This window comes from Aulonocara sp. 'chitande type north' Nkhata Bay, linkage group LG6 (assembly GCF_057382095.1).
Source record: "Aulonocara sp. 'chitande type north' Nkhata Bay isolate Kocher_YH1m ecotype deep benthic linkage group LG6, A_spYH_male_GT1.1, whole genome shotgun sequence".
NCBI lineage: Eukaryota > Metazoa > Chordata > Actinopteri > Cichliformes > Cichlidae > Aulonocara > Aulonocara sp. 'chitande type north' Nkhata Bay.
In genome coordinates this window covers 1794918-1812472 of record NC_141349.1, presented here as the reverse complement: position 1 = coordinate 1812472, position 17555 = coordinate 1794918, and the positions used below count along the sequence as shown (strand labels likewise).

The window sequence follows — 17555 nt, the reverse complement described above, 5'->3', positions numbered from 1 at the left end:
CTAGAATGCATTAGAGGAGCAGTGAAATTGAAATGGTCTGGACTAGCGAGCTACCACTGCTTACTTTGACCATCAATGATTTGTGACGCGGCGTCCATCAGCACAACCCTAACTGGACGTGCTGGGCCTCATTCATTAACGTGTGCACAGAAATGTTCTCGCTCTGCACGCACACGTAAACCAACAGCTGTGTTCGTGAAACCTGCTCATCACCAACTCTGTTCCCACCACCATGGATATGCTAGTGAGTGAGAATCATTCTGAGTGGATCGTCTGTGGTACTGGCAGTATTTAGCTACGTGCTGTGGCTCAGGTACAAAAAAGAAGAAGAGTTTGAATCAAAGTTGATTAATGAACAAGATTAAGTGTCGGGCTGGGCGTCGTCACTGATTTCTACCACTGATCCAATTCTGATTCACAAGCTCCCGATTCGATTCAGAAATATTATAACTCTGATCATTTATCAGTACATGTCCACATTTTTGTATCTGTGTATACAAACAAAGCTGACGCTGTGAGACTTCAGAGGTGTGAACATCACAGCAGATGTCTTTGTGTCAAAGGAACTGAGGATAAAACATGAAGGAGATTTTCCTGGCCGGGCTTTTATAGCAGATAATAAATCCACCAATCAACATCTGAACATTAGCTGATGCTGCTGAAGAGAAGCGGAGCAAAGTTACAGAGTTTGATCAGAGACACAGCTGAGAGTTTGTAATTTGGTATAATTTTTAAAAGTTTACATTTCTTTGACAACAGTAGGCTGATGCCTAATAAGCAGAGAGTAATGCAGAAACAGATCTGAGGCGGGAAACTGTTCTTGAAGTACAGAGAGAGCTGTGCAGGAAGTGTGATTTTATCGTGGTGGAAGCAAAACAGCAAAGGTCCGAGATGACGATGCTTATCAAACATGAAGTGTAGTTTGGATCTCCTTTTGCTGCTGGTTCAGTCAGTTTTAGTCGGAGTTACTCAACCTGCAGCATCAGAATCTGTGAGATGTCTGCGTTCAGCACCCGACGTGTCCACGATCCACGCTGTGGACTCCGTGGACTACCGGCGCTCATTTCCTGTTTTAGCTGTTCGCCGGTTGTTGACGTAGTTTTGTGAGCTTTAAGCTGAGATTCTGGCATTTCTGACAAAATACATTTATATTTAAAAATCGATTCAGGATTTAATGAATCGATGTCACTTTATTCAAACTAAAATCGATTTTTAAACCCGCCCCTTATTCACTGACCACCTGAATGAAGAGCAGGCAGGAAGCAGAAGATTAAAGACCAGTGCTCCCAACATTCATAAGAAGAGGAGCGACTCTGGTTTTATATGTTAAACATTAGGGAGGAACACATGAGCATGAGAGTGTGAAATGGTTGGTAATCCTGCTGAAGCAGAACAACACGGCCGCTCTTTGGAACATGTTACAGGTATGCACTCCGTTTACATGTGATAGTCACATTTGACTTAATTACTCACGTACGGCTGGAAAAAACACTTTAAAATGTTCATTAGTTTAAGTTAAACAATGACTTTTGGCTCCCAGGTTGCTGCATGAAATATTCATGCTCAGTTTGTGTGCACTCGTTTGTCTATTTGCCTAACTTTTAATGTCAGAGAGAGTGACATACGTGCCACAGGGTGCTGAAGAGTTTAGAAAAGAGTTTTAAACCTCATGTTTGGTCATAAATGAATCTCTACGTCCTGCATGTGCAGCCAAAACCAAATGTAATGATTGCATCTGATATTTTTTTCATAATATAACTAATTAACGCATTTACACAAATTAATCTGCCATCACAGTCAATGCGATTAAAATTTTTCACACATTTAACGCATCTGGAGTGCAGAATGCCTCAAAATCCCTGAAATGTTTCTGTCAGCGCATTTCATGCAGTTTGTCCAAGTACAGTTACCTCCCCACATGCCCGACTGGGCAATAGGTCTGGTAGTGACGGGCAACTGAACCAATCAACTCAGTAGGAAGATGATAAACGCACATCAGCCCTCTCGATTGGACATTTGAGCATTAAAACAAATAAGACGGAACAGTCGGCTGACATAAAGTATTATGCACATTGTGCAAGAAGGAATTTTCTTTTCACCGAATCACTTCCAGCTTAAAATATCACATTGACACGAAGCACACGTTAGCCGGGGATGCTGCTAGCACTTTGCGACAAACCACTCAGGGAGCATCGGGGACTCAGTAAGTCTACCTCGGACACTGACTGACGCCAAGTGGATCGCAACAAACTGCAGACGTGTTAATATCACTGAGAACAGGCGCTTTACACAGCTTTGGTTTAGGGCTGGGCGATATATCGAGGTTTTTAAAAAAATATTGATATATTTTCATACGAGATATAAGATGTGACAATATCCTTCATATCGATATAGTCTATGTTACGTTATAATTATAGTTGTGGAGCCACAAGTTTGCCTCTCTTTCGTCCACTTTTGTCTCTACGCAACGTTACTGAGCCTCGCCTCTCCTGCACTGAACACAACTCCCCCTTCTCCCCCATCGCTTCACCTGCAGGCAAGGACAAGATGGAGACGGCAAATCTCCGTTAACGAGTTACCGCGGATCGCCCCGTGCGTGGGGCTGGACGGCGTCAACGTGTTAGTGAGCTAACCGCGCTAACGACATGCATGGCCTAAAATCGACAGCGCGCCTTATGTATGAATTCTGGTTGTGCTTACTGACCGCAAACCGTTTTTATGTGATACATGGCGCTCAGCAATCTGTCAATAAATGTTTTAGTTCGACTTTGCTAAGCTACGGAGCTGCAGCGCTTGATGGATTGTCGGAGCATTACGGCTACCGTAGTAGTGATGTTTCGGTCGCGAACGAAACGGCTCTTAGAGCCGGGTCTTTGACGTGAGCCGGCTCCTTATTGGGAGCCGTGGGTTTTTTTTTCTTTTTTCTTTCTCACCCTCCCTCTCTCTCTCCCTCTCGCACTTTTTTCCGCTTCACTCCGCATGCGAGCCGTGTGCTTTACGCTGGGCAGAGGGGGGAGGGGCGGTAGTTACACTGTTACACTCGCAGTAGCACAGAGAGAGAAAGAGAGCAGGGACAACAACGTCCCATTAGAAAGGTATAGTAATCATCCACAACTATTTTCAGTTGCAGGTGATAAAGGATTCAGAAAGTTTATTCATGCAGGTCCATATGACAGAGAATGTGCATCTTCTTTTTGTTTTCATATTGTAATTTATACTTAATTGTGTTGTGGTTTGCAGTGTTTTGTGTTGTTTCACTTTAAATTTGTTTAAAAGAAAAAAGCTGAAAATTTAAATAGTTAAAAGTTGAAATGTGAATAGTTGGTTTTTGTATTATATGATTTATTTATTACATTTTATGTAGAGTGGATAAATAAAAGTATATTTACGGTGGCCCCTAGAGACAAAGCACGTACAGACTCCGCAGCAAAACACAACAGAAGTGCTCCAGGATGCTAGGGGGCAGTGTTGAGCTTTTGTTACCTAGTGGCTACACAAGCCAGCAAGTACCAACGACCGGATCTGGTGTGTGGTAGTAACAGGTAAATGAACCTTTTTTTTATTTTTTTTTATTATTTGAATATATGTGAGTGCTTGTGTACAAATACACAAACAATACACACATGCTTTCAATTGTGTAATTTAAGTAGCTCTGTTTTGGAAGTTCAGTTAACGCTAGGGATGTGTTTTGGAGTTTGTACGTGCTTTGTCTCTAGGGGCCACCGCATATATTTATATATAAACATATATAAATAAAACCACTTTTTTTACATTAGTAATTCCTTTTGTGCATAATTTTATATTATTGTTAATAATAAATTAAAGCAAAGAACAACCTGAAGAGCCGGTTCGGAGCTGAAAGAGCCGGTTCTCTAAAAAGAGCCGGAAATCCCATCACTAGTAACCATGTCTCTTAACAGGTGCCATTTATGGTCCTTATACACACACAAAACAGTAATATTACGTTGAAGCGCTGGAGCACTTCTGTTGTGTTTTGGAGTTGGTACTAGACGCTTCTTTTGGGCTATATTCTCAGCAGCATATTAAACATATCAGGTCCCCATAAGGAGAATCCTGTGCTAACGGCTGTCTAAATGACTCGGGTAAAGTTTGTAGCATGCATGCTTGTTGTTTTTGTCTGCTTCCACTTGTCTTTGCACTAGGATGATGTCGGAGTAAATGTGCAGTCATATTCGTTGTGTTCCCACTAGTGCTGTCAGCGTTAATCTGAAATGACCTTAACGCCACAACACGGCAAATCTCCGTTAACGAGCTACCGCCGATCGCCCCGTGCATGGGGCTAGACGGCCAACACGTTAACGAGCTAACTGCGCTAACACACTAGTTCACACCAATGTAATTAAGCATTGCATGGCACATCCAACATACTGTTTTACTTTAGTCCATGACTCGCTTACCTTCAGGGTCATACGTCACATGAAAACCAAAATAATTCCAAACGCCAGATCTGAATGAGGGTGGGGGAGGTCCATCTTGCAAGGAGAGCTTAACTTCTGTCTCGCTAGCTTGCCCTGCGCTCTTCCTCCTGACGATGCTGTCTGTGTTGAGCGCTCAGTGGATCTGCGCTCGACAGTGCAGCCTAGGCGGAGTAGTCGAACGCAGATTCACTGAGCGCTCAACACAGACAGCATCGTCAGAAGGAAAGTTGATAAAATAAATTACAAATGTTGTATTGTTCGATACATATGCGTACCGAACCGAAAGCACTGTATCGAACGGTTCAATATCGATACGAATATCGTTGCACCCCTAATAAAAATTATATATATATATATATATATATATATATATATATATATATATATATATATATCCCCCTCCCTCCCTCCCTCTCCCCCTCCCTCCCTCTCTCAAAAGTCCGTCTTAACTCTCTTAACTCGTCTGAACTCTCACAGGAAAGAACCTGTGTTGAAAGACTGAAGAAAACTATTCTCTTTGAATTGAAGCATTTAACATTCTGCATTTACTTCATTATATTGTATAAATGTCTTTTAAAAGCTTAAATATAAAGCTGAAAAAATGTAATTGCAACCAGGGTATTGATCAAGTAATTGTGATTAATTGCGATTAATTACAGAAAACTGAGATCAATTAGTTAAGTTTTTTTCATCTATCGACAGCACTAATTATAACATGTATTAATGTGAAAGGGCAACTTCAGACAATGTTCAGTCCTCATTCTTTACAGAGCGTCCGCAGGCAGTGGATTATTGTTCTTTTACTTGATAAATAATAAATATATCCTTTGTTACTTAATATATTTAGATGCACCTCATTTTGCATACACAGACCTGTAACATACATTTCTATGGGAAACACTGGGGTAAGGGTTAGCTGTGGCAGTTACACTCTGAGTGGCAGTGAATGTTCTCACAGGGACAGATATCCATGTCTGTGCTTATCCAGGTAAGTGAGAGGCATCAGTGACATTAGCTACCCCAGTGGTTCCCAAACTTTTTTTGCTGGGCCCCCCTTTGTTTCACAAGAAAAATGCCCCCCCCCACAAAACAAAAAAACCTTCCTCCAACCACACGCCCATATTTTGCTCCATTGCTGTTTATTTCACACCTCAAACATTTAGTGAACAATTAAGCAAATACAAGTAATCTGCAGGAAGTAATAACATAAACTACTAACTCTGTCACGCTGCGTCCGCACCTACACGGGTGATTTTGAACACGCAGCTGTTTCGTCCACGTAAACGGCGTTTCAAATCACTGAAAACTGAGATTTTTTAAAACTCCTTTTTTGCGTTTACGTGTGGACGAGGAATACAGAGTTCGTCACGCAACGTCAAAGGTATGTAACTTTTTCCACGTCACGCTGTGGCCACGTTATTGTTTACATGAGATGAACTGCAGAATGGCAGATATTCAGGGGTCCGTTCTTCGTACGTCGCTTACTACATCCAAGATCAAACCATCGCGCTAACTTTGAGCTCTCTATTCCGGTTCTCCAAACACACCTGTTGTTGACGATTAGTACAGCTGGATGAAGTAATGTGAGATCACTGGGTGGCTTAACAGGGGCTACGCATCGATAGTAGAAACATTGATCGGCAACCCTTTGATTGGTCGGCGAAAATGTCGAAGGAGTGCGCTCAGTATTTTTCGGCAGCAGAGCAAGAACTCTTGATTGAGAGATTTCAGGAGTTTCAGAGTTTAATTAAAACGCAAGGGAACACTGCAAAGGCTGCAAAAGCAAGGAGAGAGGGCTGGCAGAAAGTTGCTGACAAATTAAACTCGTAAGTGATTTAATAATAACAATAATAATGGATTGGATTTATATAGCACTTTTCAAGGCACCCAAAGCGCTTCACAATGCCACTATTCATTCACTCTCACATTCACACACTGGTGGAGGCAGCTACGGTTGTAGCCACAGCTGCCCTGGGGCAGACTGACAGAAGCCAGGCTGCCATATCGCGCCATCGGCCCCTCTGGCCAACACCAGTAGGCGGTAGGGTAAATTTATTATATTATATTATATCATATCATATCATATCATATTATATTATATTATATTACATTATATCCTCTTTCACATTAGAGCCACAACAGGACCCACTAGAACATGGGAACAAGTAAAAGTGAAATATAAGAATATTCTACAGAATGGTAATATTTATCACTTATATTGCTTTTCGTCTCTTGGAAAGAGACCCTGGAATAATCTGTTTGTTTATAACAGCAACCAAGAAAAGGGCAGAGCAAACAAAGACAGGTGGTGGTCCTGCACCCCCTCGTCAACAAGTTGGTTAAGTAAATAATACCCTCACGGGAAAATCGATATCTCTCTATGAGCACACTGTCGCGCTGAGCTAAAGGATCCTGTCTCTCCCGCAATATACGCTGAATTCTGAGGACTCTCCTTATCAATCTTGCACCTTCCACAATGGGCTGCTCGCGTAAACGGACAGGACATGGCTGCGACAGGCTTCCCAAATCCACCTTCGCTTTTATAGCCGTGGTCTCTCATCTTGATTACACGAAGTGATTTGCAATTACTACTCTGAAATATGAATTACATCTATAATAATCACATACATGTAATAGAATGTTAATAGTACATTTCCCTTTTTTAGGAAATGACCTGTATGTATCTGTGTGACATCAATAAATGGATCAGGTGCTGCACTATCTTTAGTTACATTGATAATATTTATTTATGGTGAAACAGTGGTAAAATATCGCTGTTGCTTTCGTATAAATGAAGCGGACATACCTTAGTGGCCGCGATCTAATCCTGTTTACATAAAGTAAACCTGCTCCCCAGCAGGTTTACGCTTACGGATCTGTTGCTATGACAGCAAGTCCCGGATGGGCTTCGAAGAACCGAACGATCCAAGATCACGCGAAATCATCAATAATCAAATCCAGCTAACTTACTTAGCGAGGTACGAAGAACGGACCCCAGATGAACAGTATTTTGTCTCTATCTGCAGGTTTACACGCAGTTACTGTCCCTCCATTTACAAAGGCAGAGACGTCACAGTGTGATTGTTTTACATGTGGTTGTTTTTTCCTGTGTAATAATGTTCAACATTGCATCAATACATTTTTCTCTCTGTGCAAAATGTGTTCAAAAACATAAACAGCTGTGAGATCCTGTTTGTCTGTGATTTGAACCAGGGGAACAAACTGTGTCAGGATCAGCCTGATGTTATTTGTATCCTGCTGTAACTTTACTGTATAAAGAGCAAACATCTCCAACATGTCAGGAGCAGTTAGTCATTACAACAAGTGTTTGTGAACTAAAGATCAAGAATGTGGGATCCTGTTTGTCTGTGATTTAAACAGCCCAGCGCTGCTCCTGAAGAAGGGGAACCTGCAGGGAGACCTACCTCAGCACCTGTGCAGGTGAAGCCAAAGGGCAGATTTGCTTCACCAGATTTTCTAGTCTTTGGCTCAGAATGAAGTTTGTTTGGAAACATATTCAGCGACGCTTCATCTCCTGCTTTGTGTTTGTGTGGGAGCCCCGTGCTAGCAGTGTCCAAGCATTGTTGGGTTTTTTTTTCCCCTTTTCATGCCGCGCCCCCCCCTTGCAATGGCTCTGCGCCCCCCCTAGGGGGCGGGCCCCACACTTTGGGAAGGTCTGAGCTACCCAAACATACAACGCTGACTGTAAAATAACCAAACGGAGCAATAAAACAATGGAAATGATCACAGCCCATGAACTGTGTGTGTGCGTAGTGTTTGCACTCACGTGAAACAGAAGAAGAGCGTGGTGGAGCCGACGAGGAAGAACGCTGCTGCTGACACAGGAACGTAGCGTGAAGGTCGCAGGGGTCTGCTGGACGGGACTACAGCATGAGGGAGGGGGGACGAGGATGGACCCCGCCCTCCGCTCTTACTACTACTGCCTGGCATCACTTCCTGTTAGTAGTGATGTGTGTGTCCACTAACTGCTATCCAAAGTCATTTATCATCAGCCTTAAACGTTCCCTTACGTGTACAGAGAGGGTTTGGTGTGCAGGGACTGTCGATAATAGTTGGAAGGTTTCACTTCTGAGATGGAAAAGAGAAAAATGCTTTACTGCATGCTCAGATGGGAGGAGGGCTGGATGCTTGTTATCTCAGGTTCTTAGGTCAATCCTGATCAACTGTGACAGATTAAAGTAAGCTTACAGGTCTGTGCTGTAAAAGCCTCGTTTCCCCGTCTGCCTAAAAAAAAAAAAAAAAAAAACCAGGTGGGAAGACAGGCTGCACAAATAAGCCACTGAACGTAAAGAGGAAGGTGCCTGATCCACCGTGTGCCACGAGCAAACACGCTAAAGTTCTATTCTGTTTATTCCAACGTGTCAGTCAAGTATGAATACGACAGAAGGCGGTCTTTCCCAAAGGTCCCAGAACAACTGGTCCGCAAACGTCAACAAAACAAAACAAAAAAAAAATTGGCAAAATGATAAGAGTACAGTTTTAAATGGAGAATGGCTAATTGTGAAAAACAAAAACTATTTAGTACTTTGGTGCTGTGAAAAAACTCAAATTGTAACAGAACCTCGCAGCCTGATTGGTCCTCAAATAGGAGAAGGGTGAGCGCAGAGGCGGAGCTGTTTGGGTAGCAAGCAGTGAGAAATGTGATGAGGCTTAAAAAGAAAAGTGTGAATGAAAAATAAAGCACTGGATGAAAATGTCACTGCTTTGTGTTTTTTAAAAGCCGAGTCCTTCACATCAGCAACAAGCTCGTCCACACTAGCAAAATGTTCTCAGGTCAGGGGAACGATCCGAGGACAGGCTTTAAATTTAAAAAATGCATCAACCCCGACTGGCCTTCAGTCCAGGACTTGTATTAGAAACAGCAGTCTGTAAGCGGGCCAATGGAGTAGCCTGGTTTTCTTGTGTCGGGGCATCCCTAGACCCCGCTGGTGGCCGATTCAAACCACCACACCTGCAAGCTGCACTGTAGATGTGATCGCAAGACAGGAGGCAGTTTGTGAGTGGGTAACACTTTCCAAAACAACTGGGGGAAAATCCAGTAGACCATCCATTAGTATCCTTTTCATTAGTATTGGAAGTGTTGAGAAAGAGCCAAACAGGGAGGCCCGGGCTATGTGTAAACAGGTAGTGGTATCACATCAGCCAGCCATGGCAACACGGACCTACTCTGTTCCTCCGATGGTTTCATGGGTGTCAGTTATGCAACAGAAATGTCGGGCATCCCAGCTTCAGGCAGTTTTGTGTTTTTGTGCCCTCTCCTCCAGGGACGTCCCTCCACTTCCTTCCCTAGCAGAGCACTGAGGCATTGATAACACCCTCCCCACAACAATCCCGTGGAGGTTACAGTCTCTCCAGAGCCGTGCCCTAAAAACAACCTCAACAAGAAGGGAAAAGTGGTGCCTTTAATATGTAGGAAATAGAGGTTCCAAAGGCCAGCTGTGTACTGAGTATTCCTCAGGATGCAAACACGTTTCCTCGTCTGGTGGGTAAACAGATGAAACACTGGAACAGTAGAATCTGTCCGGAGTCACAAACAGCTGAATCCAGTCCCACGGTTGGTCAGGATGCTCCTATAGTGGTAAGAACAGGAAGAGAAACTATTATTTTCCACAGCCTTTGGGAGCTGCATTCACTGATCAGCTGTCACTGATCAATAGGATCAAACGCTGCTGCTGTGGAATTACTGACTGACTGCATTCACTTTTATTAAGAAAACAGTAACTCGAGGTGCTGCAGTCAGTGGTGCTGGAAACACTACCTCCTCAGACTGTTCTGATCAGCAGTGCTGCTTACAAATCAAATAATGAGAAGACATGTTTTATGTTTCACAGCAGGGATTTTCCCAGGGGACCAAGAACCAATTCAGGGAGTTGGGAAGTAATCCTGCATTTGGATGGGAGAAGGCAGCAAGAATGTCCATCTTATGCTGCAAGTGTAAAAATCTATGAAAAAGACAATGAGGGAACTAATCTGACAGAGTGTGACTCTCCGTGTTTAAGTGTACACTGAAACTTCAAATGGAAAGTATAATGGCAAAAACAGAAAATCATTTTATGGTCAACTTCAAAGTTTGCCCACGGACTGCAGTTGGTGCTTCCAGGGTGTGATGGCTGCACCTACAACCTCACAGTGGTAATACCCACCATGTTAGTGTGGAGGCTTATAAGTAACCTTGCATTCACATGTCTTTCTTTAAATATAGGAATTAATTTACAGGACAATAAATAACTGGTTTTGGTTTAGAGTTAATTCACATATCCACATAACGCTGCATTCTAAAATAAGTGCGCACATTTTAGTTTACACTGTTATGTATGATTGATCTTTTTGTTTTCTGCGTTACCGTAGTTGCAGCTGTTCCAGTCCCTTGATTAGGAGCCAAGACGTGGAAAAGGGGCGGAGCGAGCTTTAAAGGAGACTACAAATTGGTTCACGCCATAACTCAGGACCATGGGGGGGGATTGGAGTTCATTAGGTTTAGTTAGGTTTTGTGTGTTTTAGCCCTTCTCCTGTTTTTGTGGGCTGATCAGCCACTATTTAAGTTTCTCCTTTGTCTCCTTAAGTTAGGTCAGTTTGTTTGAGTTATCAGTTGTGTTGTCAACTTTGAGTAGAGTTTTGTTATTTTGACCTCTTTTATGGGCCCAAGATTTTGATTCTTTTTGCATGAGTTAACCAATTATGTTTTTAGGGTTAAATAAAAAATCATTTTTTTGGACTTTAACCTGTGCCTAAGTTTCCTTCACTGCTCGGTCCATCACACAGGGCCTGACGATGCTTCGTCTTGTGATAAGCTGTCAGACTGTGCTACCAAAGAGTAATTCTACCTCACAGGCCAAACCTCTGTAGCTTTACAGGTTAGTTTATGTATGTGACTTTTGTTAACTAAGTAAAAAGTGTTACTGGTAATTTGATGAGAACAGTCAAAATCTAAAAATAAGGGTCTTGGGGACAGACCGTCGCCCCCTCGGCACTGCCTGCATGTGTGTGTGCTGGCAGAACGTTGACTGGCAGCGTCACAGGCCAATCCTTGCCTTTCTGATACTGCAGCAGAGCCCAGCAACAAACTGGGAAAGCTAGTATAGGGACATGGTTTAAGATGCTGAGGCTGAATTTGATCCCCTCTTCAACCAGCTCCTCCATCACACTCGTAAAAGCTGCTGCCACTTGGAGCTCACGGCAGTTTTTTTGGTTTACAGGCATTTCCTGCCATTCCTGAAATATAGTCATGCCTTGGTTAGGACAGACTCAACAGTGGGACGCGCTCGCTCTGTGACACTGCACAGGTTAGCTTACAGTCTGATCATGTGGAGCAGCAAGGACCTACCCTCATTGGGCACAACACACTTCCTGGTGCACAGACCGGGAAAGTGGGAATCCCCTCAACGGGGAGTAGGACTAAGAGGTTTAGGAAAAGGGAACCAGCTCTGTATCCTGGACTCATCTCATGAAGGAAGCTTATGCCACATCACTGACTGGCACATTAGGTGCTGGTGGAGGCCACTGTGATGGCATACGAGTGCCAGGACTACAACTTCCTGCGTGCATGTCACACCGGAGGAATGTCGATCTCACGGACCCTTCCTGAGTGTTTCTGTGGAGGACATCAGTGCAGCAGCTCGTTGGGCATCTCCACATACAGTTGTTAGCTTACTGCCTCAGTGGGACTGTGCCCTCACTGCCACACTCAGTCTTTTGTGTGGGTTCTTGGCTTTAAGCTGACCTTTAGGGTGGACGTCAGGTTGAAGCATGTGGGTTGATGAGTTGTAGGCTTTGTAGCAGACTACAGCTCCCATACGAGATGCCCAGTGGTTACCAGAGTAAATCCGGATTTCTGGAAACTGAGTAAAGCCGGCCAGTCTGCCAGGGTCCACCTAGGCCTGAATGAGTTATATTTCAATGTCCGTCAGACTGACAATGTTTTATAATTCTCACATCAAGGTACGAGGAACCAGTTACTGGAGGTGAAAAACATTTTAGTTATATAAAAACCAGACTTGATTTAAAAAAAGAAACTGAAATGGTTTTCTAAACTTACAAAAAAAAAAAAAAAGACTAAATGTCTAGAGGAAATATCCTTAGTATTTGTATCTGTTAGTTTGTTAATAAAACAAACTTACCCAACGAGTTGACAGACATGTTTGAGACTCTCGATGTCTACAATTACACCGTGAGTCATCTGCTTTCAAAAATCAGGTTTTTACTGTACCATCTATACTAATTTTCTTAAAAACTTTCCTCTGACACATGGCCTCCATACAGTAATGATTAAAAAGACTAAAACTAACTGAAACTAAACATCTTGAAACAATAAAAACTAAGAGGAAATAAGACAATCCACTCTGGAAACTAAAACCAAACTGAATTCAAAACAAAAAGTTTGAAAACTAACTAGAAATGATAAAACTACGATAACTGCTGTGAACAAACGTTAGCTATGAAAACTTAACAGATCACTTAAAGCCTGGATCAGTCCGTTTCTATTAGAGATTAATTGGCAGGGAAAAAACAACATCATTTTGATCGAACAAAGTTATAAAAAAAATAAATAAAATGAAAGTGCACATGTCAGGACTGCAGTATGTGGTCACCCTGAGGGAGCATTCAAAACTGTTGGATCCAAAAGCACCAGGAGTATTTCGCTAAATTCTTGAGCCACCACTCATTTCTTTACATTTTTGTGAGCAAAATGGTGCAAACACAGATGGAAATGCTTCATATAACCCACAGACAGACCCTGTACAATTCTAACAAGTTTCTCCTCTTTTCAGCAACGGGTCTTATGTAAGCTGGTCAGTACTTCACAGTGGATTCATGCTCCCATCAGGCAGAATCTCCACCCTTCAAGAAAACCTACAAGCACAATGGCACCACCTTCCATCTGAAGCAGCCTACAGCGCTGTCAGCACCTATGCACACACAGATACTGGGTGTGTATATCCTGCTGCAGTCCCAGCAGCAGACAGAGCCTTGATATATGCAAAGTGGAAAAAGGATGGCTTTTACTCAAAGATTATAATCTCCGAACACTGGCTGTGAATTGTCATTTTAATCGCGTTGAAAAAGGAAAAAACCCAGTAACGTGTCAAGTGCAGCGCGGGGATGTTCGGCTGATCCCGCAGAGCCAGGCGGCTGCCCGATTTACATGAAGGAAGCGGGCAGCGGACCAGACTCGGCCCTGCCAGGCTGGTCTTTACAGACGAACAGGGCGTCACGCTAAACGGCTCTGTGAAGCTGCCAGTGTTAACATGGTGGCCGTTATCATTACCATCCTTTCAGAGACACCGTGCAGTGGTGTCAGGGCTTCACTGCCAATACTCAGGAAGCAGAAGCTGACGGAATGTTCTGAGCCCCCGAGTGAGCGACACACAGCCCACACTGAAGCCGGGGTGGGGACGCAGAGCATTAGCCACCGAGAATGGTGCTAACGTCAAAGGGATTGGAGAAAATTTCGCTAAGATTTCAATTCCGGTGATAGCTAGCTTACACGCCTATCTTCATGAAATGAGTGGGATGGAGAAAACGAAGCCGAGCCACAGGACGCGAGAGTACGGCCACAGACACGGGCTCTGCCTTGCTACTATGAGCTATGTGGACATCTAAAAATACCATTCATACAGGCACTCCACCGACTGCTAAAGCTCAGTATAACGCTGCTGCCCGAGTAAGCATTAACATGAGCTAACCGTGAGCTACCTAGGTCTGTACTGCTTAACCCTGGCTAGCAGCTAGCTAACAATTCATCTCACCTGCGAGGTTCAGTTCCAAACACAGTAAACCCGATGTTTCACTGTTGGTCATGTTTTTTCTTCCTGCGGTTAGAATGACAGAAAAGTCGTTGTATCCGTCAGAAATCCATACTCCAGCCTTTCAGCGGTGATGGGGTCTTGTCTTGGTAGCTAGCTGTACCAGTTCCTGGCTAATTCAAAGATAAATAATCAGCTAGCAGCCCACCGATACGTCTTCCGTCATTTTACTACAGGCGGCTAGCTTGACCAACTGTTCGTAGAAGAGGCTGCTCGGTTTGTAACTTATCCAGGCCCGTGCAACGCCGAGAGGCCGCCAAATAAACGTAATCCCACAATAATTACGTGTTCTTCTCACAAATCCATAGTATTACTGGGTAACAGACTCTCAAAGAGCGACATATTTCTCAGTACTATTAAACTCTGATGCCAGCGTCCAACAGCAGACTTATCGCAATAAAAATAACAGTGATTGGACAACAGGGCTGTCAATCACCCTACAAGCGTATTGTATTCCTTCTGCACCTGCAAGCCCTCCCCAGTCCCCGCCCCCTGAACGCCGAGCGTCATGATTGCTCTTTATCGTGATAAAATTGATAGAGCAGCACAGAGCAGCACCCACACGTGTTAAAATACTTGCAGCTGAACGTTATTGTCACTGAGGCTGGATGCTACATAAGCTGAGGGTTTAATCCTTTCATGTGACACACTGACACAGTAACGTATGTTTGTTATATGTGTATGTGCACCCGTATTCTCGTTATAGGACTAACACACGCACACGCATACACCAACAACACAAAGGAGAGATTAAATGGACAGCAGGCGCTGTGATAAGCGCACAAACAAGTCCCCCATCAGCAGCCACAGACACAAAATCGCTAATATTAAATCTAAAATCCTGCCACAGGAAAAACATAGATGCGGCTGTATTATGGCACGGTGTGTGTGTGTGTGTGTGTGTGTGTGTGTGTGTGTGTGTGCTTCTTGAAAGACTGGACAGTTGGTGAAGGGGCAATCATAGAATTGAAAACAAAAACCAATGGATTTTGTGATGACCCACTTCTCAGAGGGGGTGGGGGTCATTATGTGCACTTCAGTCTAAAAACCTGATTAGTAAAGAATAGGTTACATTTTTTCACTACTTATCACTTCATGTAGACCAATCAGTCATAACAAAATTCACAATCAGTACTGGTGAATATTGTAGTCTCAGTTATTTAACAGGATTATTGACTACACCTTTCCTTATTCCAGTGAAATTTAAATGTAACACACAATGCCTCTGTGGTGTTATTAATGAAACAATGACTCAGTGTAGCACATCATGTGCTGTTGTTTATGTGTACTTTTTTTTTTAGCACCACTTCTTTCTACATTGACCAAGGTATGAACATCAGACCACTGCTAAGAGCATCACACTGTTCTAATAAGCCAGGATGCAAAGCAGGGATACTTACAAACCAAAAACATAAATGTGAACAAAGAGAGTTATTCTAACTGACGGTGGTTTTGTTTTTCTTCCTTCAAAACAATAAAGAGCGTTCTCAAGAAAACAGCTGACAGTTGGTATCAGTGTTGGGTGTAACATACCCAGATTCATTTTTTGTTGTAGTTTGTTGTGCCTCCTCTGGGTACTCTGGCCGTCCCACACAGTCCATAAACATGTCTCTGTGTTAGTTCAGTTTATTTTCATTTATAGAGCACCAAATCACAACAAGAGCTGCCTCAAGGACTCGACTTTAAACACTCTACAGCTCTGGTATTGTGCCCAGGGTGCAACACACCTCAGCCCAGTATCAGCTGGGATATGGTCTAGAAACCCTAATTTGTATAAGTAGTCAAGAAAATGAATGATGGTTGTGCGGGTTCAGAGCTGTTTCCCAGTCATCTCGAATGTTAGGAGCTTCAACAGAAACGCAACTGTTTGATATAACATTTTCAGGGACCTTTATTTATTCATATAATTCTACAACAAATCAGAGCAGCATTGCAATCAAGCAAGACACTGCACACACATGTACAACAATGTACACAGGCCTTAATCACCACTGCTGAACAATGTCACAATAACACACAACAGGTGGATACAATAGGCTGGCTACACCATAACTACAACATTCTCTCTGTCTACAATGTGTTATGAAATCAGTCACCCGGTTCTTTTTATTCCTCGAGCATCCAGAGACGGCACCGGACTCAGTAGTCATTTTCACAAAACCTTTATTCACCTTCATTCATCTTCATTTAAGCATCTTCTAGAAGGGGAGAGGTGCCAGCGACCCCATCATAAAACCCCCACGGTGTGCTGCAAACTCTGTGTCTGTGTGTGTACGCACGAGCACGTGAGTGCCTGTGTGTGCGCGTACCCGTGTGTCTATGTGAGTGCACGTGAGTGAGTGTGCATGTAGGTGTGGGTGCGTCATAACAGTCAAAGCACTGTGTGTGTGTCTCTGTGTATGTGACTTCCTGCAGGTCACAAAAGTAATCTCCTCACCCAAGCTACACCAAATTCCTCTACACAACAGAGAAAACAGAGTTAACATATTACAAACACGGAGACCCCCACCCAGGTCTCCCCTGGGGAATTTCCACTCAACATTAACTTCTCTTTGTCTTACTGTCACAGTTCAAAGTGGGGGAGGGCCTCCTAGAAATCTACTCCCAAATTCATGACACACTCAGGCCTTTATTGCATCCAGGCAGTGTCAGTGTCTCTACAATAATTCTACATCCTACCTAACACATTTCTAAACTCTCAAATAAGCACATCTTCAAGCGTCCTATTATATATCAACTACGCCATATCAAGTTATTTGTGGGTGTTGTGTATTCGATTAGATTTTACAGCATGTATGGTGCCTAAAATAAAGACACTTTAGTGAGTTTAGTCTAAGGCACTAACACTAAAGCATGTCTCACATACACAAATGTACATACGTACACCTCTTATCTTTGCAGTGTTATCACTTTTTCTGTTCACTCTGTACAAGCTCTCTGGACTTTACCAGACATGACAAGACATAGTCTCAAGTAATTCTATATTTCTACTGATAGACTCTAATATGTGCTGTTGTGTTCCGAGTGTTGTTTACTGTGTTTTCCACTGTGTTTAAATCCCGTCACATTTGTCTGTGCCTGCACAGAATAAACATTAAAGAAGGAGAGAAAGGAGGAGGAGCTCTTGCTGATGTTTTACTCACAGCTAAACCAAATCGTATAATACTGTTTATGGCACTGATGATTAGTATTTAATCATATGTGGCTGTAGCTCAGGTGGTAGAGCAGGTAACCTCTTGATCCAAAAATTGGTGATGGCCCGCTTGAAGCGAGAAGGGTCTGGCTGCAGCCA

At 43.1% G+C, this 17555-nt stretch overlaps 1 protein-coding gene across 2 annotated transcripts in view; it reads right to left on the bottom strand.

The window, feature by feature from the left end:
- Window positions 1-14712, bottom strand: part of zdhhc5a (zDHHC palmitoyltransferase 5a) — a 33590-nt gene extending 18878 nt beyond the window's left edge. The window contains exons 1-2 of one of the 2 annotated variants that reach the window (XR_015129782.1): window positions 14207-14712; window positions 8227-10030 (exon numbers count right to left, since the gene is read on the bottom strand). Coding sequence is in view for 1 of the 2 variants with exons in the window: in XM_086294573.1 (XP_086150699.1) it covers window positions 8227-8390 (164 nt within the window). In the remaining variant the exon portion in view is untranslated. The remainder of the gene's footprint in view (window positions 1-8226; window positions 10031-14206) is intronic. The other variant, XM_086294573.1, reaches the window with a different exon arrangement.
- Window positions 14713-17555: the final 2843 nt, after the last annotated feature.